This window comes from Abramis brama (assembly GCF_963993115.1).
Source record: "Abramis brama genome assembly, chromosome: 7".
NCBI lineage: Eukaryota > Metazoa > Chordata > Actinopteri > Cypriniformes > Leuciscidae > Abramis > Abramis brama.
The window spans coordinates 5,133,436-5,152,886 of record NC_139969.1 but is presented as its reverse complement, the minus strand read 5'-3'; the positions used below and the strand labels follow the sequence as shown (position 1 = coordinate 5,152,886).

The 19,451-nt window shown below is 37.4% G+C and overlaps 2 protein-coding genes across 2 annotated transcripts in view; both read right to left on the bottom strand.

Moving 5' to 3' along the window:
• Positions 1–432: 432 nt before the first annotated feature.
• Positions 433–19,451, bottom strand: part of LOC311085998 (uncharacterized protein) — a 35,141-nt gene continuing 16,122 nt past the window's right edge. Inside the window, exons 9-11 of the mRNA XM_084118626.1 lie at positions 5,784–5,843; positions 4,937–4,997; positions 433–3,856 (exon numbers count right to left, since the gene is read on the bottom strand). Coding sequence (XP_083974752.1) covers positions 3,786–3,856; positions 4,937–4,997; positions 5,784–5,843 — 192 coding nt within the window. The 3' untranslated portion in view covers positions 433–3,785. The remainder of the gene's footprint in view (positions 3,857–4,936; positions 4,998–5,783; positions 5,844–19,451) is intronic.
• On the bottom strand, positions 9,945–17,376 carry LOC311087004 (polymeric immunoglobulin receptor-like; the record flags this gene model as incomplete). The annotated part of the gene is made up of 4 exons (XM_084120260.1): positions 9,945–9,994; positions 10,075–10,383; positions 14,727–15,053; positions 17,223–17,376. 4 exons carry the CDS (start codon positions 17,374–17,376, stop codon positions 9,945–9,947), a joined length of 840 nt encoding a protein of 279 aa, XP_083976386.1.

Here is a 19,451-nt window from a genome sequence, read left to right as displayed (position 1 = left end):
TCTATGAATGGTTTGACAAAAGAGTATTTTACATGCACTTGAAAAGGTTTAGATAAAAGCAAAGAGCTGAGGCAGCCTTACAGTACAACACTTCCCAAAGAAATATGCACAAATACAATGTACAAAACACTGAAGCTGAAGACCTTATAGATTATTGACCCTTAATTCATAAAAAGAGATATTTTATATAGTGCATGGTGAGCTTCATGCATATTACGAACCAGGCAGAACAGAATTTATATAAACATCTTATTTCATTCTCCAAACTAAAATTACAATTCCATTCTTGTTTGGGTATCAAGCCCAACAAAACATCACTGACACACATTCAGACAAGAGTCAGGGATGTAATGTAAAAAGCAGAATTGAGAACCTTTTCACACATTATCAATTTCAGGGTGTTATGAACTGCTCAGAGACTCTGGGTGAAGATCCAAATGCAGATTTATTGGGACAATCCAGAATCATAATACATATTACAGGAAAAAGGTCAAACACACAGGCAGAGAATCAAAAACCCAAGACACAGGAAACTAGGATAACACTCAGAACTGCAGTGCAATGGTTTATGGGAAATGTAGTTCATGGTGAGATAAAGCAGAATGATGGAGTGCCCTCAGCTGGTGGTTGTGACACAGTGACAGTTATCACAGTTATGTCAAATAAATGAATAAATTTATAACATTGGCTGGCCAAAATAAAATCTTTCCCGTTTCATAATCGTTTACCATTTAAATTTCGCTTTGAAATAGCAGGTTCCATTGTGACAACATGCCCCACTATATTGGTCATTGTAGAATGAGTCTGTACCTTTCATCTTGGGTAATAATTGCAGGATTTTTACATTTCTACAGCTTTTTATCTTAATTCGAAGGACTTTCAAAAAGTAATTATAAATATTCACTGATAAAATCAAAACCATAAAAACATGTACAAAGTACAAATCCAAAGTAATTCAACAAGCAAAATAAATAATGACGAATGCAAATATAAGACTCATTTGTATAACAGACTAAAACAACCCATAAAAGACTGTTCAAACACAGTTTATTTAACTGGTCAGGTTCATATAGAGGGCAAGCATTTGTTAGTGCATTAAACAGATTTTTAAAGGGTACACATTTTTCAGGTTGAAAGACAAACTGAAACTTTGTTTCCAGGCTTAAAAAGATTTAAAAAAATACAAGTAACCCTGCTTCACTGACTGTTTGAAACTAAAGAAAATAAAGCCAACAAAAGCAAAAAGCATCTGTATCCCTCATTATTTTTCCAACCTTGTTTTTTTGGGCAATATCATCCCACTCTTTCAATAAAAACACAATGATTCCTTCAACAGCCACACAAAGCACCAGTTGACTAAACCCAGCAAATATCTTCACCCCCTCCTTCTCCTCCAGGAACGCCACAATCTGAGGGTTTTTAAGGCTTCTCATTAACCTGAAACACCTGCCTCCACTGATCATCTCAACCCACATCATTAGCCCATTACAGGGGTGTAGATCCCAAACAGAACCAGATGAGGGAGACAGAGACTCTATAGAATACAGCACAGTAGAACAAAACACTCAAATAATGCCTGAATTACAAGTATATACCCAATAAAAATCATCATTAAACTGCTAAACTATGCTGGTCAGTAACAATATAAATACATCATATGATACACACGAGAATGAACTGATTAAAGCATTTAACTTAATGTACCCATAATTGCAGAATATTCAGAGAACCGGCGCTGCATGGTCTCTATAGCATCTAAAGGCAGATATTAAAGGGTTAGTTCTGAGGTTAATCTGAGCTTTCTGTCCCTCCATTGACAGCCAACGCAACTTCCACTTTCAATAAAGCTGAGGTTAAACCACTGGAGTCACATGGATCACTTTAATGATGTCTTTACTACCTTTCTGGGGCTTGAAAGTGGTAGTGGTCAATGGAGGGACAGAAAGATCTCAGATTTCATTAAAAAGAGCTTCATTTGTGTTTGGAAGATGAAGGTTCAAGGTTCAAAGGTTGTATTTGTCACATACAAGATGCGCAGTGAAATGTTTTTGTGACACGCACTGTACTTCTGTGCTCAATTGTAATAAAAATAAATGCAATGTAACTAAAAAATAAAATACAATAGAAACAATAAATACAATAAAGTACAATAGCGGTTTTAGCGGAAGTTTATATTTAAATTAATATTAAGTTATAATTAAGTTATGATTATGACTAATTTACATATACAATAGTAATAAAATCAATGTATAATAGTTATGAAAGAAAAAAATATTATTATAATATAAGTTAAAGCTAGATCGACAGACAGATGTACAAATGTTAAAATTCAATGGCTGTTTTTAAAAGTGTTGAAAGTGTATTAAAAGTTTAAAAAGTTCAGAGTGCAGAGTTCAGGGCTCTGATTGCCGCAGGGAAAAAACTGTTCCTCATCCTCTCTGTACGTGTTTTGTGGCAGCGCAGGCGTCTGCCTGGATCCGCTCAGTGGCCTTCACCACCCTCTGCAGGGCTCACCGGTCCCTACAGGAGCTGCTACCGTACCAAACAGATATAGCTCCAGTCAGAATACTCTGTACAGCAGCAGAGTAGAAGGAAATCAGGATCCGTTGGGAGACCTTGAATCTCCTGAGCTGTCTGAGGTGATAAAGGCGCTGTCTTGCCTTTCTCACCACAGTGTCCGTGTGTACAGTCCATGATAAATCCTCGGAAATGTGTGATAAATCCTCGGAAATGTGTGAAATTTAATGAATGAAAGTCGAACGGGTTTGGAACAACATGAGGGTGAGAAATTAAAATGTTCATATTTAGGTGTAGCCTGGGTTTCCCCATGCTGCCTTGCTCGCAGCGCGATTTTATTCACGCTGCTAGGCAGCCTGGACACCATGGACCAGATTTTCCCCTGAAAAAGGGAACCAATCACAGAACGGGGAGGGAGCAGCAAGACAATGACGACACCGAAGCAGTTTGTTTATATCTATGGATCCAACATGGCATCAGACTCAACGTTACCTTCTACCCTCATGTTTATCTTGCACAAACGGTAATATTCGCTAAACGCCATCGTGTACAAATAAATCTTTGACCCATCGTCTTTTTCCTCGTCGAATTTCTGTCGCTCTACATACGTCATCTGGTATAATTGAAACGATTGGCTATGAGCTACGTACAGGCGCATTTGATAGACATTCATAGCACCCAATAAACGGCTCTGGGCATTCGTAAACCACGCCTCAAATACGAGAAAATGAACACGTGGTTCCCAGACCAAGTCTCAAATGAGACTTGGTCTGACGTTAGCCAGGCTAATTTAGGTGAACTATTCCTTTAAAAATTTCAGGAAGTTTCACATTAGAACTTAAAGAAAAAACGAAAACATCACTGAGATGTTAAAAAGTTACAATGAGAACATCACACATATGAGATGATTGTTGAACAGGTCAAGGCATCACGAATGATACATTACTTGGTTTTAAAAATTGTTGATATAAATTTGAGCAGATGAAGAGGTACATGGTAAAACTGTAGATAAAATTCACCATCAGATGGCGTCACACTTACAGGACAGATGTGCATTAGGCTATATGAGCAATTTTACGTCCTTATTTACTGTGCAATTAAAATTAATTAATTCAAAACAAAACATTAATAAACTAAAAAGTAAAATAACTTAGTTTTTTTTTTTTAAATGAACTGTAATTTAATAACTACTAACAAAATTGCATTTCCGTAAGCCTACAATTTATGTAGGCCTAATTTGGACTTGCATGAAAAGAAAAATGAAGGTTTCAGCTCTTTCTAACGTGTTGTTGTGTCACTTTTGTCCTCCATTTGGTCAAGAATCCATTCTGGAATGTCCCTGTGATGTAAAGATGCAGAGAAATGAAATGCACTTCTTTGCAAGACTGGAATTATTCATTTTGTTTCAACTATAAAAGCCAACTACATTTAAACACGCACACACACAACGCTGACACATTTACAGTTTTAGCTGCATACAACCTGTTAAAGGAATAGTTCACTTTAAAATGAAAATTCTGTCATCATATACTCACCCTCATGTCCCATTGACTTCCATAGGAAAAAAATATACTATGGAAGTCAATGGGACCCAGAAACTGTCTGGTTACTGATATTCTTCTAAATATCTTCCTTTCTGTTCAGCAGAAGAAAGAAATTCATACAGGTTTGAAACAACATGAGGGTGAGTATATGATGACAGAATTTTCATTTTAAAGTGAACTATTCCTTAACTTGTCCCACCAGTGGGATGGTTAGTGCTCTTTTTTTATTGCCTTTTTTTCCTATCACATATTTTATTATTCATCTTAAATTCGGTATCATTTGAAAGCTTAAACTACGGTGGCTGAGAGAGCTCAACTAAAGAAAACACATGCAAATAGAAAAAAACACCAGCAAATTAAGAAAACGTGCTGCAAAAACTCAAAACGCACTCACAACGCTAAATACGTGTCTGTATTTGCAGCACGTGTGTTATCAAACTGATGATGTTTTCTTAATTTGCTGGTGTTTTTTTCTATTTGCTTGTGTTTTCTTCAGTTGCACTTGCAGCACATTGAGTGATCTCAGTATTCAGTTTAGAAGGCCTATAGCCAACTTTGGAACACAGCTTGGTTAGCATGTGGCTTTGATGTTTTAGCAATTTCAGAGTTTGTAAAATATATATTTTTGCATAAAATAAGTTTAGTACAGAACATTTTCTTTACAGTAAACTTAAAGTAACTTTTTTTAAAAGTGTTTTTACTTCAGCAATCTTATTCCAAAGTGACAGTTAACAGGTTTACACTAACTAAAAACTGAAATGGTACAAATAGATTTATTATTAATTTACAATGACTTTCATTTACTTTCACAAATTACTTTAATTTGCTCAAAACGTCATTAAGAAGGAGCAGGGTGTGTATGGATATGAACTCACAGCCTTTCAAGTTCACAGAGCTGTAGATCCCGTCGTCCTCTGGATCCACTGACGATAAAGGCTGTGAATAAACATGATCAGCTTTAAGAGTTCTGTATCACAACCATTAGTCTGTAATTTCTGTGCTACAAATGTCACATAACAGAAATGCAAAAATAGTGATAATTTACAAAAAGGGGCAATGGGAAGCAGGGGTGCTGAGGATTTCCATTTAAGCATTTAGTAATTAATTTGTAATAAACATAATATAAATTGTATGTTGGCATTAAACCTAGTTTTAACTAGTATTCATTTAGCATGTGATGTTTTCTTTCTCGAAACTGGATAAGCCTATCCCAATCCTTCCTCTTGTGTCAGACAAAAGCTGTAAATGATGTGAAGAAACTGAATCTCAAAATAGAAAATCCAAGTCCATCTTCAGTGTTCTGCAAGGTAGGCAAAAGTTTTTTGTGCTAATTTTAATGTTCCTGTCGCTGTGCATGCACTTTTATTGTATGTGGCAGTGTAAACAACAGCTCAAAACCCTTTTATTTAAAGGCTAAATTTACTTCCCGTAGACAATTCCCATTGCATTATTGCAAGCAGTATCGATGATGTCACTAATGTTATGTGCAGTTAAATATCCCGGTGTGTATTTTTGTGTTCTTCTCACCAATACGCTTGTTGTGCATCGTGGAGTTTGATGTGTTTTATAGACATGATATTGTTTCTTAATCAAATGTGTTGACCCCCCTCCCCCAGCACCCCATCCTAAAACAAGTTTCCCTTTTGATTTGGACAAACAGGACGTCCCAGCCCAAACTGCAGTGTGACTCAGTCATTCAGAGCATTCAAAGACCACACTTACTGCCTTATGAAAGATCACAGTACTGTAAATCACCGAACAGCCGTCCACTGAGGCAGAAGACTGTGAAGAAACACAACTGATGATCATTAATTTTCAATCATCATCTTAGTAAATGTCTGCAGAGAGGACTGATGACTTACAGTAGCGGCTGCTATATTACTGTATTCTACTTACTGTATCACTGGTGGTGTTAAAATGTTCTTCTTCTCTAATGTGACCCCTCTCTGTCAGAGTGAGATATGAAGATTAAATATCATAATATTTTCCATAGACACTGTTAAAAAAACCCTCTTTTTTTGTATTGTTGTGAAAACCAGCTTTTGGAGCCTTTATTTTTAAGATTATACAATTACAGTTGACAGGGTTTATGAATGGCATATACAAAAGATATAAAATACTTGATTCTTGTCAGTTGTATCTTTTTGTTGTCAAATGTGTGTGTATCATGATGCAAAACTGTAAATTTGACCCATTTTTTGTCCCTGTTTTTGTAATTGTGCTAGTTTGATGCCTCTCGAGTCACTTTACAGCCTCTTTCTTCTCACATACTGTAATCCATATATACAGTATATTATGCCCATTTATTGATTTCTTTATTAAGTAGCTGTTGAAGCACAATAATATACTGTCAGTCCTCCAGAAGTGTAAAGAGAAAACTCACCCGGCTTCTTTCTCAGCCTCCAGGTTACTATTACAGCGAGAAAAACAAGCAGGAACAGCACAAGCGTCGCTACAAGACTCATGAGCAGAATCACATCATGCCTGCAGTGATGGAGAGACATATGTGTGTTTATCATACAGAACTATTCTCACTTTTATTGTGCAGCAAATTCATCTGTTAAAACTTTGTTTCTAATTTAGAGATGCAATATAAGCAAATGAATTAATTTACATGCCTTAATAAATAGTTGTTTTGCTCATCCTGGCGGTGTATTTCTGTAATAATAGTCACTGAGGCTGTTGTTAGAGATGGATGAGCTTCATCTCTGCAATTAAAATTAACATTACATTCCTATGTTGACATGTAATAGTTTGGTATCAGTTGCTATGAATGACTGAATAACAATGTTCACACTTACATGCGTGTCTCAGGTCTTAAATCAGTAATAATAACTGCTGCTAAAAACAGAAACAGAGAAACAAGTTTCTTAGTTTGATCAGAGTGTTATCATTAATGAAAGAAGCTGTTTGTTATGGGAGCCTGTTTCCAACACATAAGGTAAAAACGAATGCTTTAGTAAACTAGAAGTACCGCATGGCGGTACAAAATATGACCGCCGCTCAGGCCTGCACTGGCTTTCCACAAAAATAAATGACGTGGAGCAATTTGGCTGTATTGCGTGTTTATATATATACCTAAAAAAAGTAGTAGTATGTGCATGTCTGTCTGTGTGTGTGTGTATGTGTTTGTGTGTCTGTGCGTGTATGTATGCGTGCGTACAGTACATGTGTGTGCGCGTGTGTGTTTGTGTGTGTATGTCTGTGCATGTGGATTTGTATGTGTGTGTATGGGTGTGTGTCTGTGCGTGTGGATGTCAGTGTGTGTGCATGCTTGCATTTGTTTGTATTCCTGCATGTGTGTGTGTGACAGTATCATCCTAAACCAGCAACCCTTCGCTCAACACCACCATCTACAGGCCGATGAGTGTACAGTCACTAAATGTGCACATAAATGATTTTATTTTATACCCCCCCATGGATGAAATTCTACGAAACTTAGCAGAGGATACCCCCAGAGGATGTCAAGTTAATCATACACATGAAATATGGTGCAGTTCTGAACATCTCAACTGAAGATAGGGGCGATTAAAGCAGAATAATATTGCATTTTCATTTTTTATGGGAGGGGCGCAAATCACAAATGAGTGATTATGGGCTAGGTTGATGTGGGCCCTTAAGACCAACATACCATACAAATTTCTTCATCCTCTGTGCCACGGTTCAGGTAGTTATTTAGGAAAAACAGCATTTTTTGGGTTTGGGGGGGCCCAGCGCGGGGGGGGAGTGGCCCCCGGGGACCAAACGAAATTTTTCCGTAAAAGTCCAGTGGGGCTACATGCCCACCAAATTTCATGTTCCCCGGTGTTTCGGTGTCCCTGGTATCGTTGACGAAAAATTCAGTAAGATGACGAAAAAAAAAAAAAAAAAAACTTTGACAATCGATTATGGGCTAGGTTGATGTGGGCCCTTAAGACCAACATACCATAAAAATTTCTTCATCCTCGGTGCCACGGTTCAGGTAGTTATTTAGGAAAAACTGCATTTTTGGGGTTTGGGGGGGCCCAGCGCGGGGGGGGAGTGGCCCCCGGGGACCAAACGATTTTTTTCCGTAAAAGTCTAGTGGGGCTACATGCCCACCAAATTTCATGTTCCCCGGTGTTTCGGTGTCCCTGGTATCGTTGACGGAAAATTCAGTAAGATGACGGGAAAAAAAACCAAAAAAACTTTGACAATCGATTATGGGCTAGGTTGATGTGGGCCCTTAAGACCAACATACCATAAAAATTTCTTCATCCTCAGTACCACGGTTCAGGTAGTTATTTAGGAAAAACTGCATTTTTTGGGTTTGGGGGAGCCCAGCGTGGGGGGGGAGTGGCCCCCGGGGACCAAACGAAATTTTTCCGTAAAAGTCTAGTGGGGCTACATGCCCACCAAATTTCATGTTCCCCGGTGTTTCGGTGTCCCTGGTATCGTTGACGAAAAATTCACGGGGGGCCCAGCGCAGGGGGGGAGTGGCCCCCGGGGACCAAACGAAATTTTTCCGTAAAAGTCTAGTGGGGCTACATGCCCACCAAATTTCATGTTTCCCGGTGTTTCGGTGTCCCTGGTATCGTTGACGAAAAATTTACGGGGGCCCCAGCGCGGGGGGGGAAGTGGCCCCCGGGGACCAAACGAAATTTTTCCGTAAAAGTCTAGTAGACCAACATACCATAAAAATTTCTTCATCCTCGGTGCCACGGTTCAGGTAGTTATTTAGGAAAAACTGCATTTTTTTGGGTTTGGGGGGGCCCAGCGCGGGGGGGGAGTGGCCCCCGGGGACCAAACGAAATTTTTCCTTAGAAGTCTAGTGGGGCTACATGCCCACCAAATTTCATGTTCCCCGGTGCTTCGGTGTCCCTGGTATCGTTGACGGAAAATTCAGTAAGATGACGGAAAAAAAAAAAAAAAAAAACTTTGACAATCCCTATATGACCGCTTTCGCTAGCTACGCTAGCGGCGGTCATAATTATAATTATGACATAAAAAGTTGACTTTTTGTCATAATCGTGACTTTTGATGTCATAATAGATGTCATTTGATGTCATTCTTTTCTTATAATTTAGACTTATGTCATAATTTTCTGTTATAATTGAATTAAGCATGATTTAAGTTACATAGGTTTTTCATACTTTTTAATGTCATAATTAAAAATTGTCATAATTATGATATAACTTTTTATGATATAATTTTGACTTATGTCACAGTCTCAGCATTTTATGTCATAATTATGACTTCTATCTTATAATTTAGACATTTGTCATAATTCTGACATTTTATAGAATTTCAGTGTCATAATTATGACTTTTTATCTCATAATTTCAGCAAACTTCAGCATTTTTTTGTCATAAATGTCATAATTATGATTTACTAAAGCATGATATTTTTTTTTTTCATATGTGGCTTCCATTGTATGCTGTGCATCTAAACAACGACTGTCTCCAGAGTATTTTTTTCTGATGGATAAATGATTACACATGTCATTTCATAATTGTAATTAAACACATTAAAAATATTTGATCTGATTAACCCAGTTCAGCTGCTCCTTACTGGTTATTATTTCATTCACACTTGTGGGATTTCTGTTTGCAGATGTCTGAGTTGTATACCTTAAAACAATGTAAAAAGAGAGAGAAAAATATGTTCAATCAAAAATGAAAGTACAATCAAGTCTTATCATTCCAAACCTGTATGTATACTGTATACTTTCTTTCTTCTGTGAAAAAAAAAAGAAAAAAGTAGGCTTGTATGCTCTTCTCCTGTACTTCTTTCCTTAAAAAATATCAAATCAGTCCAAATTGTGAACAAATCATTTAGACCAGTTTTGGGAACCGGATCAACAGGGTTCTGGGCTACAAATGTATTTAGATGCATTTGATTCTTTTAAATGGTCAAAAGGTACACCTACTTGACTGTCTCAGGGTCAGATGGTGTAGTTGTTGGAATATGTGTCACTGAAAGGAGAAAAACATGAAATTATTTTTAGGCCATTGAGAATCACCATTTTTACAGCTGAACTTATTTGTGATCTTACCAGGTTTGGGTTCATTGACTGTGAGTTGAACAGGAGCCTGCAGATCTCCTACAGAGCAGAGGTACCATCCAGAATCACTGAGTCTCAGTCCAGTCATCAACACAGTGAAGGAGCTTCTCCCATCATCACTGATCTGGACTGATGAATCCTGGGATGTGTCAGTCCTCTTCTCAGTGTAACAGCTCTGATCTTTATATCTGCACCACTGTTTGAGTTTATACTGATATCCAGAAGTGTAGAAACACTGGACACTGACATTATCACCTTCATGTCCAGATACACTGCTGCTCTTTACATACACACCAGGAGCTGAAAACAGTCAAAAAGACAATGAGATTTGTCCATCAATTGTCTTATTGGCTATAAAATGTAAATAGGCCTATCTAAATTCCCTTGATATTGATATATTTGATATTTGTTTACTTGTTACGGTTGGTAACAGTTACAGTCACAGAACCGAAAATTGTGGAAGTTTGGTTCCTGTAATAGAAAGTTCATTCTTTCACCGATATGCAGGAATGCTGTACTAAAATACTAAAAATTAACAAAAAATAACATAATTTCTGTTTCCGTATTCAAAAAAATGTCTCCTGCACTGATACCGCTTTACTGCTTTTTTAAACCACATTCAGCGAGTAATGTGATCCGGAACGAATCACTCTTATGAGACGGTTCTTTTCAGTGCATTAAAAAAGAGGCTACAGAGCAGCCAGTCCAACTCCAGAATGAATAGGCTTGTTTGAGAAGAGCAAAATCTGCGCAGAAGCGATCACCGGTGATCACCGTGAAATGCCGGTTAGAAATGTGTCCGAGTGGTCCTGTACCGTAGACTGTATAAAAGGCTCTGATGTCCTGCTGACGTAGGCTATGTAAAAAAACTCTTGCGAAGGCGAGGCGGACGTGTCGGATTCTGCAGTTGATCTCCACCGACTGCGCTGAGTAAAAGCGATGGGAAATGATTTGCTGACGACACAGCTTAATGTTCATTGGTTTAAACAACCGTGATATATTGTTTTCTTTTACAATGTTTGATTTTAAAACCCTGATATCCTGCTTTTATGTATATAATGATGTGTGACTATTCCTAAACTTGACAGTGCGATTTCTCTATGAGTTATGTGATTGCTGTCATATTTAGGCCTGTAAAAATGTCTTTTAAACGGAAATAAATAAGTACTTTGGGTGTCTCGTTCATCATATTTATTTTCATATAAAAGCAACAGAACTTAAGCAACAGTTTATCAGCTACAAAGCGCACGAGTGTGAATCCTGCGATATCCACCCTTGATATCACAGGTGTCTGATCCACTTGATCCACTACGAGAAGTTTTATCTTTAAGATGTGTGTGACCATCATATGGACAGTAAAAGAGCACACACAATCCCTATTCTAATTGGAATGGAATGATAAAAGCTTGTTGGTACGTGACAGGAGGCCCTACGGTGGCTGAGAGAGATCAACGCACTGCAACTGAAGAACACACATGCAAATAGAAAAACACCCGCAAATTAAGAAAACATCTTCATCAGTTTACACACGTGTGCTCCAAATACTCACAACTTTGAAGGGCCGAGCCCTTGAAGTGGGGACTTTGGAGTGAGCAGGGCACTTGTGTGCCATTATGTAGCGTTGCCACTTGGCATGAGCAAAGAATGTAATTTCCTCATTATTTTCACCTTGGATGTTCCTATGATAATGCAGTTGGTGTAAATCAGCTGAATATCTGTTCTTACAACATAAATTTTGTATCATTGCTGTTAATGTGTGTATGTTAACATGACTGTTGCAAATATCAAGCGTAGCGTTAGTTCTGGCAGGTCACGTTAGTCAAGCTCACATCAGCTGACCCTCAGCTGATCCACATCTACCTATAGGAATACGACGCCTATCACCATATACATATATAAGCTCCTTCAGTATTATCAGCAGCTATGGCGTTTCTCAGGAGCTCATTACCCTCCTCCATCCCCAGCTCCTCCTCTTGCCCAGTCAGGATTTGACATTCTGATTCCCCTTGAATTAGAATAATTATTGAATAATGTTGTACTTTAAAAACTTGAATTAAATATATTTGCAAACTTTCATGTTGGTTCTGTTCTGTTTACCCCAAGGGGGATTATTGCTGCTCTCCCTGCTCTTATCCATGCTAGGCTGCATGGATGCGCAGGGAGTTCTCGCCCAGAATGGAACCATACCGCCAATCCAAACTGTATGCTAATTGTCAATCATATTTGACGGTAGTGGTCCTGACAGAAATACATTTTATACAAAAAAGTTTTAGATGTGTTGGAAACTTTTCCTTCATCAAAGCAGAGACCAGGAGACTTGGTTCTTTCTTCAGCAGCATTCTTTATTGAGAACACAAGCTGTCGTAGCTGCAGTCATCAAGTCTGACCAATGCAGTAGACATTGCAGGAGCGGTGCGTATACAGCAGTGCCGCGATCGTTTCTGCACCGAGTCTATTTCTGCTGTGCTGCAAATGCTGAATTAAAGTGACAGCGTATGTTTGTGGTAAAAATGAACACAGATTGACATGAAAATGTAGTAATTTCTAGCCTGGGAAAACCCAGACAAACTTCCGGCAAGTTTAGATTTGCTTTGCAAGTAGTCTGGCAAAGAGCCCATTCAAGCCGATCAGAAACATTGAGGCGGGCTTTACACGATGGCGATCGCTCTGATTGGTTTTAGGTCTATCCAACTGCGCCCAGAGGCATTTGAGCGACGTCCGTTGGTGGCGCCCCTTTGGAAATGAGTTATTAATGAAGCGTTGCCAGACCTCAGTTACTACTGAAAATGGTCTGGTTTTAACCAGGCTAAATAATTTCATCATAAATGCATTTGATTAAATACAATATAATATCATAATAAATGCATTTAATTAAATACTGCTATTTTTCACAGTCATCTTTTTACTTTAAGACTGGGGTAAAGCAAGGAAAATTACTGCAACAAGGCGACATAATGAATGACACTCATTCGTGGAGGTGGAAAAACAAGTTATTTGTGACATGCAAGATTTATTGTATACAGATTTAAATTATGCAAAAGAAAAGGTATGAATTTGCTGTTTTTATCAATTTTAAAGGGATACTCCACCGTTTTTTCATATTAAACTATGTTATTCCCTTAACTAAGACGAGTTGATACATACCTCTCTCATCTCAGTGCGTGCACTTCATCGCTCTAGCGCGCGGTGACACTTTGAAAGCACTTAGCTTACCCCAGTATATTCAATGGTATCTAACAGCAATGAATTTAGAAGTGACCTAACACATCAAAGTTTTCCCTATTTAAAAACAGTTACACGAGTAGTTATATGACCAAGTATGGTGACACAATATAAAACGTGGCGCGAAGAGGATCAGGCGTGACTTTTTACTGCGCCGAGTCGAAGTACTTCCAAAAGTGCTATTACGCCATACATAGTTATCCTTTTTAACCCGCTTAGAAAAGCGCCACGTTTTATTTTGTGTCACCATACTTGGTCATATAACTACTCGTGTAACTGTTTTTAAATAGGGAAAACGTTGATGTGTTAGGTCACTTCTAAATTCATTGCTGTTAGATGCCATTGAATATACTGGGGTAAACCAGAGACTGCCTAAAAGGACTTTGGCTAAGCTAAGTACTATCAGAGTGTCGCCACGCGCCAGAGCGATTAAGTGCACGCACTGAGATGAGAGAGGTATGTATCAACTCGTCTTAGTTAAGGGAATAACATAGTTTAATATGAAAAACAGTGGAGTATCCCTTTAAGTTTTAATTTAAAATGTAGGCCTATGCGATTTTAAGTAGGCCTACATGATTCAATATTTTACCACTGCTTGAGGAACTAATAATCTATATAGAAGCAATGCATTGAATAATACGTTGTTTAAATTGTGTTTAAACATGAATATGTCTATTATATACAAAGAGAATCGCAATGCTGACAAATTGTTTTTAAAAAATAAAAGTTGCTGATAACTTATGGATTTGAAACATAGTGAGTATGTATTTGTGGTACTGCACAGGAGTATGTGTGAAACGGTCTGACTGAACGTTGTTAAATGGGACGGTCTAGCCGGAGGATTGTTCTTGTCGCCAACTGTGACAGCTGCCGTTGATGAGTGGCAGTAACGTTTGTACTGGACTTTTTGAAAGTTATATTAAACTCTCTTAAAGGGGTTCACAAACTGTCTAAATATGTTCACCATGGTCCATTTCTATGATAAAGAGTAAACTATATAATCTTATAAATCTGTAAACTAACTAATCGCATCTTAGTAATATAAGTCAAAATTGCACTTTCAATCTTTTTTTTTTTTTTTACATATGTATCATTAGATATTTGAGTAAGTTGAAACCCAATACTTTAAAGGTGTAATTCGGTTTACTTGTGTGTAAAGAAATACATATTATAACCCAACAACACTTAGCCTACCTTTTATAATATTTACAATGTTATTTATATCTTCATTATTTCATTTTTATATTGTATTATATTATATTTATAATAAATATATAACCCAACAACAACACTTACCTTTTACATTATTTATAACGCTATTTATAGCTTAATCATTTCATATTTATTCTATTTTAATAAATTGCATTGTCAGAAAACAAAACTGTAATTCGTAAATCGTAATTTGGAAAGAAGTTTTTTACCTGATTGTACCGTCAGATACAAATAATAACCAGCGTCTACAGTGCCAGGGCCACCAATCTCCACAGCGCACCAGTAATATCCAGTGTCGGAGATCTCCAGTTTGTCCCATCGCACTGTAAAAATACTCTGGTCTGGATAATCAGTGATGGAAAATGTTCCTGTCTTTCCTGCTCCAAATGCCAATATACTGCAAATGACCCAATATCTCCCCTGACAGAAAAATTTGTGGTTTACTTTATGTTGTTTATCATACACACATGAAATAATGCCAGATGATCCAGATTTCACTGCTATATTAAGTTCCAGTGTATTAACTCTAGCAGCACCTGTGGACAAGAATAAACGTAGGGGAGAAACCATAAAACACAAACTGCACATGATAATTATAACTTAAACCATTTAAAAAATTTAACAACAGTCTGTACAATGGTTTAGTAATACTTTAAACAAAATTATATATATATTCTCTTACCCGAGATGTAAAGTAAAATCCCAGAGAAAATCAGAAAGTAAATCATGTCTATAGTGGAGTGTGTGTTCATGAGAGGAGCTTGTGACTTCTTGAAGTGTCTCTGTTTCCTCCTGTTTCCGTTTCAGAGCAGAAATATCATCGCCTGAAACCACATAAAATAAGCGTCAGCAAGTGAGCAAAGTAGCAGCAGCAAACTCAAACTAGCCACAACACAACAACAATCAACATTTTCCTTATGGCTAATTTGATTTGTGAACAGGTTAAAGCATGTTAAAAGATACTGTAGTAGTGGTATAATCTGAATAAGCAGATTCTCTTGTTCAATTTGATATAAAACTTGGACATTTTGATTGACAAAATAAATGCATACAAAATCTAAACTGTACATGTTTTCAAATATTACAACTCAAAATATTTCAAAACACTATTCATAGCAAAGAATATAGGAAAAAAATATATTAAAGTTTGAGATAAAAAAGTATTGCAACCATCCCCAGTGTCTCATATTTCCTTAAAATAATTCACAATTATGTATTTAAAATGTATTCAGGAATATTTAAAAATGTGTTGTGGCTACATTGGTTCCTGTAGTGAGTGTGCAAGTAAAATAATAATGTGTGAGTGTGAATCTGCACTGTGGCCTTTGGACAGAAACCAACCACAAAAACACACGAGTCAGTAAAGAAGCAACACATTCACACAGAGACTGACCTCAGCTCCACCGGCACTGTTCACCACATGCAGATACAGTGAGATACATACAGTATATGGGCAGACAAAAAAACTGATGTCTCTGTTGACGGCCATTCAAAAGAATGAATGAATTCTTTTGAATGGCCGTCAAAAGGCCCCCCCAGATGTCTCCTTTTCCCTTGCTCTTCCTCTCCTCTGCATTAACTATGTTAACAAATACAACTTTTGATTTCAATAATGTAGGCTATTAATAGCTTAAATATTAAAATGAAAATTAACAATGCTGTAGAAGTGCAGTTTATTAATAGTATGTTAACTAATGTAATTAACTATAGTTTAAAGGTGCTCTAAGTGATGTTGGGTGACGTCACTTCTAGTTGACGTTTAAAGTATTGTCAAACAAAATGGAGGCTAGCTGGACCCTCCCTCCTCCTCATCCGCGCACTAACCCCCCAAACCCCACCCTAGATCCTTCTTGTCGGTTATTGGCTGGAGCAGTTTGTTATGTTTTGTGGTGCAGGTGAGCCCAGTTGGTTTTTCTTGCCGTTTGTGGAGCCTGGGCTGTCTACAGAGACTGCGTTTTTTTTTTTTTTTACAGTGTGTTCAGGGGACAGGCAGCTAGTGGATGGTGAGGAGATGTTTGCTGTATGTGACAAAAAAAATGGCCTAAAAAACGCTTAGACATCGCAATAAATGAAACATTATTGTAAAGTGTGACCGATTTTTTTATACACCAATTCAGTGTTGGACAGATCAGTTGTTTTAACCATTCATTAAAGTGAATGGTTCAAAGGAGTCATTCGTTTGCGTATATGGCACGCATTGTGTGATTATCTCGGGTGTTTAGGACATTGCACAAGATTTGTGTCAACACAGAAAACATTTCATCACTGGATAGGTTTTTTCGTTTACTGAAATTGTGGTTTATGTCAGCTGAATGGGCGGAACGCTTTTTGGAAAAGATAAGGCAAAGGTTTTTTTGCACAATTCACACCCCGCGTTAATTCAAGAGAAAAAAACTCCAAATGCTCCACGTGAAACTGCGGTCTTCCGACCTTTTACTATCGTGTCAATTGACTGATTAATATGCGCGTGGGAGAGAGCGCAAGACAGCGCTCGTGTTGTTTGAAGACGTGAGAGTGCGCGCGGGCGGCCGGGGCTCTCTCTGCTCGTTATCGCCCTGTCAAGCGCAGCAGTCATTCATTCTATTCTACATAACTCACCGATCAAATAAGGCTTTGGCAGGACAAAAAAAAAAATTGCTTAAAAAAAATTAAATGCAGGAAAACCCCTGACAACTCTCGTAAACGTTGGCTGCGCTGTTTCTTACCTTGCTCTACGTTGACTTTACTAGTTACAGCTTCACCGTCACCACCTTTTTTTAAATATTTGTTTAGAAAATCTCCCAGGGCTCTATTTTCTTCTTCTCTTCTTCTCCTCTTTTCTTTCCTTTTCTGAGCACCGAACTTGAGCTGACCGGACATTTTGAACTGAACTGAACTTCAAATCAAATGACAACATCAAATTTTGATTAGTGGCCAAACCATTTTTGTGTTGGGGGGTGGAGGGGCTCTTGACCACTATTTCAAGGACAATTAGGAAGAAAACAAATAATAAGCTTTTATGTAACTCAAATATTACATATTTATTTCCACAAATAGGCCTATTTAACTAAAATAATTTTCAATTAGGCTACTCCATAATTTAATGGAGTTTTTTTTCCTACTATGGAAGTCAATGGGGTCCATCAGACATTTGGTTACCGACTTTCTTCAAAATATCTTCTTTTGTGTTCAGGAGAAGAAAGAAAGTCATACAGGTTTGGAACAACTTGAGGAAGAGTAAATGATCACAGAATTTTCATTTTTGGGTGAAGTATCCCTTGAACAAGTGTCTGGATGCAGTCTCAGGATAAACAGACTCTCTAATGGTTGAGGAAGTTACACATGTCTTGATGTGTTGAGGCCTGGATGTGGTGTGTGAGCTCTGAGGCCGGGTGAGTTCACACTCAAACAGCAACCAGAAGACGCAGAGAAGAGAGAGGAGAGAGGTCACTCCGACAGTGGCCTTTAACTCTTCAGTGAGCCAATAGGAACTTAACCCATCACAGAAAACCTTCTGCATTTTTACATTGTCAAATAACATAATTTAGTATGATTTATAAGCTGTTTTACTCATGGGGTCCAAAAAAAATGTCCCCACAAGATAAAAAAAATGTCTGGTATTTTCTCACACACACACACACACACACACACACACACACAGAAAAGTCCACAGAGGAAAGGAGTCAAAATATTTTTTGAACTACAAAATACTTTTATTTTTTTTATTTTAAAATGTGCATGTTTGTAAAAATGCAAATGGAAACAGAATACTATACAAAAGTATTTTTTTAAAAGTGAAGAAAGGATACACACACAAATATATACCTACAAAATATATAAATACTGTTAAAAAAGTCCTTTTGAAACAATAGGGCAGGGGGGGGATCAAGCAAACGTAAAGTTGATCTGTTAGATGTTCATGTAAAGCAAGCCTGAAAAAACTACTCTTGTGATAGTTAGTCCTATTCTGTTCCTGTGCTATTCTCACTGTTGGTGTCAGTGAATAATGACACCTCTCGTGGATCTTATCATTTGTTAACCCGTGTAAACCAGAGGAGGGAAACAAAGAGAGTCTCGTATCAGTCGCTTTGGCTCAATTCTCAAATTAGATATTTTTCTCTTAAAACAATAAGATCAGATCTCTGAACAATTACTTTCTTGTTCATGCCAGATATTAAATTATTTTGCATTTAAGCAAATTGAACACGTTTAGACTTGTAAAAAAGTACAAAATATATAACACTGTTAAAAAAGACATCCCATTTCAAGAGACAAAGAAGGCTAGTTATGAACTCGCCAAACAGATTTAGTTACGGCAGGGGCGTAGCCATCATTTCAAAAGTGAGGGGGACAGAATGTCAAGTGTAATACCAGTTTTTTTCCAACTTTTGTTGACAGATTTTTGCTTAATTGGCTTAATATGCTATTTATTTTTAAAGCAATAAAACAGAAAGAAAGAAAGAAAGAAAGAAAGAAAGAAAGATGTTCAGTACTTTATATTGCACATGCAGGGTTTTTCCTGGCTCAAAACTAGGCAGAGGTGGTAAAATCCTGATCATGTATTTTAATAATAAGATAATTAAATTTGTATGTTTCGTAGACCATCATATAGCCTACTGTGTTTGTGGGTGGAGCTCGGTACCTCTAGGGGGGTCCGGGGGCATGCCCCCCTGGAAGATTTTTTTTACATTTTAAAGATAAATTCATTAATCTGGTGCACTTTGAGTCACCCGAATCTGCTGTTAAAAATAAATAATCCACCCGCCAACCACCCAAACCTATGATATTTGATCATCAGATTACAATTATTCAAATTCTCAGTGTTAAGCATGATAATATGGTAAAATATCACACTGAAGTAGGCTGCTTTAAAAATAACATTTATTTAAAATAAAAGTTCTTCTTTTGGCAAAATTACATTTCCTATAGACTAAACAGAGGCTCCCTTCAAACTT